This window comes from Triticum aestivum, chromosome 2D (assembly GCF_018294505.1).
Source record: "Triticum aestivum cultivar Chinese Spring chromosome 2D, IWGSC CS RefSeq v2.1, whole genome shotgun sequence".
NCBI classification, from domain to species: Eukaryota; Viridiplantae; Streptophyta; class Magnoliopsida; order Poales; family Poaceae; genus Triticum; species Triticum aestivum.
This window is the reverse complement of record NC_057799.1, coordinates 355,853,279-355,861,600: the sequence shown is the minus strand read 5'-3', so window position 1 is coordinate 355,861,600 and position 8,322 is coordinate 355,853,279. Positions and strand designations below refer to the sequence as shown.

The 8,322-nt window shown below is 53.6% G+C and overlaps 1 protein-coding gene across 1 annotated transcript; it reads right to left on the bottom strand.

Moving 5' to 3' along the window:
• Nucleotides 1-6,384: 6,384 nt before the first annotated feature.
• On the bottom strand, nt 6,385-8,086 carry LOC123053135 (F-box protein At5g50450). Its single transcript, XM_044476538.1, has 3 exons — nt 7,664-8,086; nt 7,402-7,564; nt 6,385-7,301 (listed from the first exon to the last, which is right to left on the bottom strand). Exons 1-3 carry the CDS (start codon nt 7,888-7,890, stop codon nt 6,528-6,530), a joined length of 1,164 nt encoding a protein of 387 aa, XP_044332473.1. The 5' UTR covers nt 7,891-8,086; the 3' UTR covers nt 6,385-6,527.
• Between the last annotated feature and the right edge of the window lie 236 nt (nt 8,087-8,322).

Sequence of the window (8,322 nt, the reverse complement as noted above, 5' to 3'; positions counted from 1 at the left end):
CCTCTGTCTGGTTCTTTCTTTCACCAAACAGTGTATCAGGGGCTACTATCTATACTATGACACTCTTCGAAAACTCATAAAACATACCTCAAAGCCTCTTATAAGGCTGATATAGGCTTCGTTCAGTCCACTCTCAGTTGACTGAATCTTCTCAATCACCGCACCCATAAGGGCACGGTGTTCATCAACAATGGAGGCGCTCTTGAGCGCCACCAACAAAGCATCCGACACCTCTGGTTGGACAGAGGTTGCCGGTGGAACAGGCACGTCCCCTCCAGCTGAGGGAGGCTGCCTGCTTGATTCTGGAGCCGTACAGATCTCCGGAATTGCATCCGGCTGGGAGCCAAATTCAAGATGGCCCCCGCCGTCAGCTCCCATGGGAATCTTTTTCCCCATGTGTCCGGCCCCTGAAATTTGACCTCCAGGCGCCACCTTCACGGTCTTTTCCTCTCCTCCTTGGTCGGGGTCCTTCTGGGATGAAGCCTCGGTGTTATGCACCTGTTTGGAGGAAGGGGTCTTTGGGGGCGTCCCGCTCTCCATAGCATCCGAGCTCAGCGAATCCTCCGATGAGGATTGTTTGGTACGGGACCTCGCCGGACTACAAAAAATATGGCTTAGGTTAAAATACTATGCCATCATGAGTCTGGACGCCTAAAACATACTCGGATTTTATATACTTACGAGTTCACCAGGGGCTGGGCCCTGGGATCCCATGCCGGGCCGCTGTCGGCGGCGGCAGTGGACTCCTCCGGAAGAGGAGCCTTTCCCCTTTTGGGCAGCTCGGCCTCCAAGTGTACGGAGGCCGTCCTCTTCTTTCTTCCCCCCGCAGGGGATTCATCATCCTCCTCCTCCTCCTCGTCCTCTTCGGAGGCAGAACGGGCATCAGAGCCTTCGGATATTGTGTCTGAAGTGCCGCGGCGACGAAGGCCGCCCCGGGTCTTTTTGGCCTCCTTCTCGGCCGTCTTCTTCGGCACCTTGTAAGGCGCCGGGACCAGCATCTTTGTCAGAAGTGGGACGGCCGGTTCTTTGGGTAGCGGGGCCGGACAATGGATCCGCTCCGCCTTCTTCGTCCAGCCCTGGGAGAGTTGTATAAAACACGTTAAGCGCTTCCTTTTGGTTACGCGGATAAAAAGTTTGATGACTTACCGAACTTGCAGGGCGGGACAGTTGGTACCCGCGGTCCTCGGCGGAGCCCGGCCATGATTTGCTGGACTTGAAAAGCACCTTCCAGATGTCCTTGTGCGAGGAGCCGAAAAGCTCTCGCGAGGTTTGGTGCCTGGCCGGATCGAATTCCCATAGATTGCAAGTCCGGTGTTGACAAGGCAGGATCCGGCGAACTAACATCACCTGGACTACATTGACAAGTTCAATGTTCTTGTCTCCCATATCTTTAACGCGCGTCTGGAGCACCGACAGTTCATCGGACGAGGACCAGTCCAAGCCCTTCTTGACCCAGGATGTAAGCCGCAGGGGGGGACCGGATCGAAACTCGGGAGTGGCGGCCCATTCCGTGCCGCGCGGCTCAGTGATATAAAACCACTGCTGTTGCCACTCCTTGACAGAATCATTAAAGGTTCCCGTAGGCCATATGACATTGGGCATCTTGCTCACCATAGCGCCCCCGCACTCGGCGTGCTCGCCACCCACCACCTTGGGCTTCACATTAAAAATCTTCAGCCATAAACCGAAGTGCGGCGAGATGCGGAGAAAAGCCTCGCACACGACAATGAATGTTGAGATGTTGAGGAAGGAATTAGGGGACAGATCGTGAAGATCGATCCCATAGTAATACATGATGCCGCGAACGAACGGGTGGAGGGGAAACCCTAGCCCGCAGACAAAGTGAGGGAGGAATACAACTCTCTCGTGGGGTTCCAGAGTAGGGACGATCTGTCCCGCCGTCGGGAGATGGTGGCTGATTTTTTGGCCAGATACCCGGCCTCCCGAAGCTTTTTGATATCCTTCTCCCGGACGGTAGAGGCAATCCATTTGCCTCCTGCTCCGGATCCGGACATTTTCGGAAGACCTTTGTGGGCAGAAAAGATGAATGCTTGGGCGCTGGAGCTCGGGCGGAGGGGAATGGATCGGGAAGAAGAAAGGCGTGGGTGCAAATGGGCGTTCTTATCCCCTTATAAAGGCAGCAGGTATTCTGCGCCTCCCCACTTGCCTGGTAAAACCGCTTATTCCCCAAGCGCGGTAATTGATGGCGCGGTTGGGTTACCCACACCCGTATTGATGAGAATCCCGTGATATGGGCACACGATCTCTGCTTCGACAAGACGTGCCAAGAAAACCGCCTCGCAATATTTGTAGTGGCTGGTTGTGAAAAACGGTTCGAATAATGACCGGGCCGTAGCGTGATGTCATGCTGCAGAATGTGTCAGCAGATTAGATTTGTGGAAATATTATTCTCTCTACGGTGGTATGTGGAATTTGTTTTGCAGAGCCGGACACTATCCTTGTGTTCAAGATCTTCTATGGAGTATTCGGAGGAGGAACCCGCCTTGCAATGTCGAAGACAATCTGCGCGCCGGACTCATCGTCATTGAAGCCTAGTTCAGGGGCTACTGAGGGAGTCCTGGATTAGGGGGTCCTCGGACAGCCGGACTATATCCTTTGGCCGGACTGTTGGCCTATGAAGATACAAGATTGAAGACCTCGTCCCGTGTCCGGATGGGACTCTCCTAGGCGTGGAAGGCAAGCTTGGCAATACGGATATATAGATCTCCTCCCTTGTAACCGACTATGTGTAACCCTAGCCCCCTCCGGTGTCTATATAAACCGGAGGGTTTAGTCCGTAGGACAACAACAATCATACCATAGGCTAGCTTCTAGGGTTTAGCCTCTACGATCTCGTGGTAGATCAACTCTTGTAATACTCATATCATCAAGATCAATCAAGCAGGAAGTAGGGTATTACCTCCATCGATAGGGCCCGAACCTGGGTAAACATCGTGACCCCCGCCTCCTGTTACCATCCGCCTTAGACGCACAGTTCCGAGCCCCCTACCCGAGATCCGCCGGTTTTGACACCGACAGTGGTGGCGGTGCGGCGGGGCTCGGCCAGGCGTCGCTGCTCTTGCAGTGGCCGGGCACGCTCCAGTTTCTGACGCCTACGACATGGTGCCTTCTCCTGGTTCCATGGTCGCGGGTTATGGAGGCGACGGCACGGGCTAGATGGGCTCGATCTGGGCCGCAACATAGGTGTGTACCTGGGTTTGCCTGATGGCTGCGGTGTGCGGTCCCAGCGACCCTTGGTCGGGCTTGGAGGGACGTTGGCGAGTTCTCAGCCATGGGGATGATGTTCGTTGGGCTGTGTGCTCCTGCGTGCGGGTCTTGGGTGGACCTCCATATCTCGGCTACATTTGCGAAGTGCTGCGGCGGCGACGGTGTTGTCAACTTGGGCGGCGTGGCCCCAATCTGGTGGTCAGGGAAGGTGGTGTGCCGCGATACAGAAGAAATTACTGCCCGTACACGGTCGGTGCTGGCGGCGACGGCGCCCGTGGCTGTCGTTCCCCTCCTTGGAGGCGTCGCCAAGGTGCGTCGGCATATCCCTCGCTCGCTCCATGGATTGGTTGCGGTCTACAGGCAAAAACCTAGGTTTGGAGTTGAACCGGCGCGATGGCGGCATTCTTAACGTCGCTACTCTGTTGGGAGCATCGCGCTTGATGACACGGTCTTGAGGTTCCATGTTGCACTATTTTCGGTGCTCGTCGTTGTCCAAGGTGATCTTCAATGGCGCAATGTATGTCATCGCTGGTGAGTCCAAGACGGTGGCTTTAGTGGGCCTACCAGGTTCCGCCATCTACTCTCCACCTTCTTTTTGGCATCAAGGGTGGATGGTGCGCCGACAAGGGAAGTCTAGACGGAGTTGGTGTTGTCTTCTGACGTAACCGGCTTTGATCGAGACGCGGCAATGTTGCTCAGTTTTGGATAAGCTCTTTTTCTTTGTAGTTGTGGTTGTTAGAGGTGGTGGTGTCTTTCCTTCGGAGCTGGTATTGTCTATGCTCGTTGTTCGCAACAAGTTGTTGTCTTCCTGTACTTGAAATTATGCCTTTTATAAAAATATGATACACATTCACGTACTCTCAAAAAGAATCCTCGTTTTGTGCAGCATAATAATTTGTCGGAGCTAATAAGTTCTGCTATCAATAAACTAAGCTCGTAGGTGATCTTTTAGTGGCGCACCACTTTGAAAACATGTCACAGATATTTATTTTTCAAAATACTTGTGACGTGGACCACTGGGCTAATTTCACATGCCATCAATATTTTCTTACTGGTGACGATGCCTTCAAAAGGCTACACGGTCAGTATATGAGACCTAGCAGTCTGACGAGCAGTAAGTTAATGGTGGCGAGAAAGATTAAAAAAAGAGGAGAGGAAGGAAGGAGCGAGGGCGGCCGGCATGAGCATGGCACCCTAGGGCCTCTTTGATGCACATGATATTTAAAATGCAATAATATCAAAAACAAAACAATGGAGTGACATGCCATTTTGAACACTACAAGATTGCATGTATTGATTGTGCGTGGGAGAAACAAAGGATTCTTCATGCGAGGCTGAAGTGGATGAAAATTTCCCTATGAAATCTTGTTAATTTAATATAAGGAAATATTTCTACAAAGTACATCCTATGAATCAAAAAATAGATATCAGAAAAAATGTCAAGGATTAGAATCCTCCAAATTTCCTTTAGAAATGTTTGAATCGAAAGGCCCGAGGACTACGATATGGCACTCACGCCTCCCTCCAAGTTTAGGATGTGTTTATGTTTTTGGAATTTAACTTTGACCAAGAATTTTGTCCACTAAAATGCATTTGAACTCTAATGAATGTGAATCCATCAACATAATTTTGTATACAATGAACCACATATGTTGAATTTAGGTCTTGGCCAAAATTAAATGTTAAAAATTACTCCCTCCGTATAGAAATATAAGAGTGTTTAGATCACTATAGTGATCTTTACAGAGGGAGTATGTGCTTACTAAGCTAGGACAGAGAGAGTAAATCAGAAAAAAAAACTATTAAAATATTAAAAAAACCATTCCAATATATCTATTACACACAAAATGGAAGGTTTAGAGTTTCTATTTATAATAAAAACAATATCTATGCCTAAAACTAACGAAAATATTGCCCTCAGCGTGATAATCATGTGTGTTCGTCGCCTCCGTTGCCCACCACGCGTCCTTAGCACAAAGGCAAGTGCAGGCAGCTATTTCAGCAACAACGGTGTGATTGGAAATCTTGATGGTGAACGACTATTGTGGTGCGATGCAGTTTCGTTTTGTAGAAATAATCCCGCAACAAGTAGTTAGTTACAAAAGAAATCTGCAACAAGACGTTTGTTGCAAAAGAATCTGCAACAAGATGTGTGTTGCAAGAAATTTTTACAACAATGCATGTGTTGCAGTGGTGGACGGTAACATTCGGCCACTTGATTAGTCAAATCTAATGGCTCGCGATGGCCTATGTTTCGGATGTTTTAAAAAGATCGACCGGCGGACGCGTAGCACGCACCTAAAACTAACTAACGATGATGGATGATTCTACGAGGAAAAAAAGATTAGACAGTAGTGGATCGTGACCTAGTTCGGCGGTAGCCACCCATACATACATAGATACGTACATCCAACTCGCTGCTACTACCCTCGGCAAGAAGTTAAACGGCGGTACAAGGACGCGTCGATCTGTTTGCCCCTCCCGCACACACATGCACACGTTCACATATGTGCGCCTGAGGTTCCGCCCCATCATGGTCCACTAGCGCCGAATCTATCTATCGCGATTACACACACTAGCAGCAGCAGCAGCCGGATATTTGTGTTTGACAGGCATCACTCGGCGGTGCACGATCCCGTCGGGCGCACTAGCTTCCACACGTTCCATATCCGGCCCACTGGATGAGGATGCGATCCTCCAAATCCACTTCCGGGGCACGGGAATCCTACTCGCTCTACTTGTTTCCTTGAGATGAGATTTCCCGCTGGGTTTCAATTTATTTTCATTTTCATTACAGCCCTCTTTCGTCCTGGTCACGGGATCGGCCGAAGCAGACTAGTCCCGAGCCGCAGACGCACGCAGAAACCGTCGTGCTGGAGCGTATTGAACTTCAAAGTGGAAACGCCAGGCCAATTTACTTCCCTTGTCGCGTTTCAGTTCCTCTCCCTGCCATTTCTGTAGCAGAGTGGCAGACGGACAGTTGGGCACCAGGAAAGAAGGGAAACTGCAGCACAACTTTCGACGTCACATTTCACATCACATCTCGACGAAACATTTAAATTTTTTTTGGAGGTAAAAACATTGTAGTATTGTTTTGCTTTCAGAACAAAACAGTACTTACTCGAGGTTAATAAAAGTTTTTCTTACTAAAAGCAATTCGCAAGTAACCAGACTCGGCCAACCTTTACCGCAGCGACCATGTACAGAGAAGGGTCCGAAAAAAGACCGAGGACGAAAAAGAGGAAAGAACTGGCCAGAAAAATAAAAGAAACGAAACGGGTGCTAGGACACGGCGGCGGTTACAGGGCCGGAGCGGCCACCGCGGCGTCGCCTACGCCTGCGACGGCATTGGGGTTGGGGTTCGCGTTAGCGCCGTCGAGCCACCGGTCCATGGGCGTGCACTCGGCCTTGTGCGCCATCTTCCAGTGCAGCGCCTGACATGCGCGAGAGCAGTAGTTCACCACGCCGCATACGGAGCACCGCCGGAACTCATGCCGCCGCGTCTCCGGCCGACCGCACAGCGCGTGCGAGCACAGCCGCAGGCCACCGCCCTCCTCAGCTGGCGCCGGCGCCGGCGCTGGGCTGCTCTCGGCGCCCAGCGGCCGCGACGCGAACCACTCGACGAGGAACCGGTTGGCGGCATGCGCCTCGCCGGCCGCGGCGGCGGCGGCGCGGCACCCGAAGTCGCTGAGCAGACACGAGTGCTGCCTCCGCGTGGCCTTGACGCTGCCGGCTGTCGCGCGGAGCAGCGAGGCCGACGTGGTGACCGCGGCGGCGAGCTCCCGCGCGTTCGCCTGGATGAGGAGGCGGCGCCCGTCGAGCAAGGAGCGGCGCACGCCGTAGCCGTCCTGAAGGCAGTGGCCGAGCTCGCGGAGTGCGTCGACGTGGCCGAGCGACGCCGCGCGCGCGCACAGCGCAGCGCCCGCGCGGAGGTCGCGGTCGTCCTTGCTGCCACCGCTGCCGTTGAACTGGATGACGGCCAGCGAGTAGAGCGCCTCCCGGTGGCCACCCACCGCCGCTGCCGCCATCAGCGCCGCTCCCGACCCCCGGCTCCCCAGGCAGTAGAACCGGATCTACGGTACACCAAAAACAATGGAAACATGGGTCAGTTACGAAACGATCGCCAAGCACAAAGGCCCATCGTTGATTTTGTGCGAGGCCCATGGTTGTTACCATGCCAAGAAGGTAGCATGCGTCGAGGTTCCCGGCGTCCGCGCAGCGCTGCAAGAAGCGGTGGGCGGAGTCGGACCAGCTTTTGGCCCGGACGGCGAGGCACCGCGGCGACACCTTGGCAAGGACAACCTTGTTCTGGCCCAACTCCCTGAATCTCTTGCACCTGCGAGCACATCCCAACAACTCCCCGTAAGAACGCCGTCTCCATCCCAGCGACGATTTGCATTCATCATATAAGAAAGCAGAGTAGGCAGGCACGTACGTCATGATGGCGCCGGCGAGGTCGGCCGGCGAGCGGGCGGACGCGGCCACATCAGCAAGTATGGACACCAGCAGATCATCCGGCAGGTCCTCGAACAAGTCTCCGACGGCAGCGCCAGCACACCCCGCCGCCTCCATGGCCGTTCTCCGCCTCTTCCGGCGGTGCATCTCCGGCGCCTCGGCCGCCGGCTCATGGCAGGAGTAGCACGCGCCGCGCCTCGTCTTCATGCCGCCTGCCTCCTCTCCCCTCCTCTCCTTCCACGATGCGGCGTCTGTGTCACGTTGTTGCGGGCGGCGAGCTGTTGCAAGTCTTGGACGGTTGCGGGGAGGGAGAGAGAGATGATGTGTCCGTAATGGCGAGAATGGGAGAGGATGGGAGTTATATATAGTCCTAGGAGCAGAGCAGGAGGGGGTGCGTGGCTGGCTGGCTGGCTGGCTGGCTACACAAGGAAGGAGGATGGGATGGGGATGCCCTCCCCTCCGTTCCGTTCCGTTGCAACGGAGTGGTCAACAGGGAAGCTGACCGGAAGGAGAGGAGGGAAGGGGGGTTGCTTGGGGGGGAGCACGCTTGGATGCAAAGCCTCTTCTCCCTTTCTTGATCCTCCCACCCGTCCTTTGTTCTCTCTCTCTCTCTCCTCAGCTTTTCCTTGATTTCTCCTC

Bases quoted from the DNA above. Each gene is read 5' to 3' on its own strand.
- LOC123053135 (XM_044476538.1), bottom strand. From the start codon at position 7,890: ATGAAGACGAGGCGCGGCGCGTGCTACTCCTGCCATGAGCCGGCGGCC. The intron at 7,565-7,663 runs GTACGTGCCTGC...ATGTGCTCGCAG, and splicing joins CTCGCCGGCGCCATCATGAC to GTGCAAGAGATTCAGGGAGT. The intron at 7,302-7,401 runs GTAACAACCATG...GGTGTACCGTAG, and splicing joins CATGCTACCTTCTTGGCATG to ATCCGGTTCTACTGCCTGGG.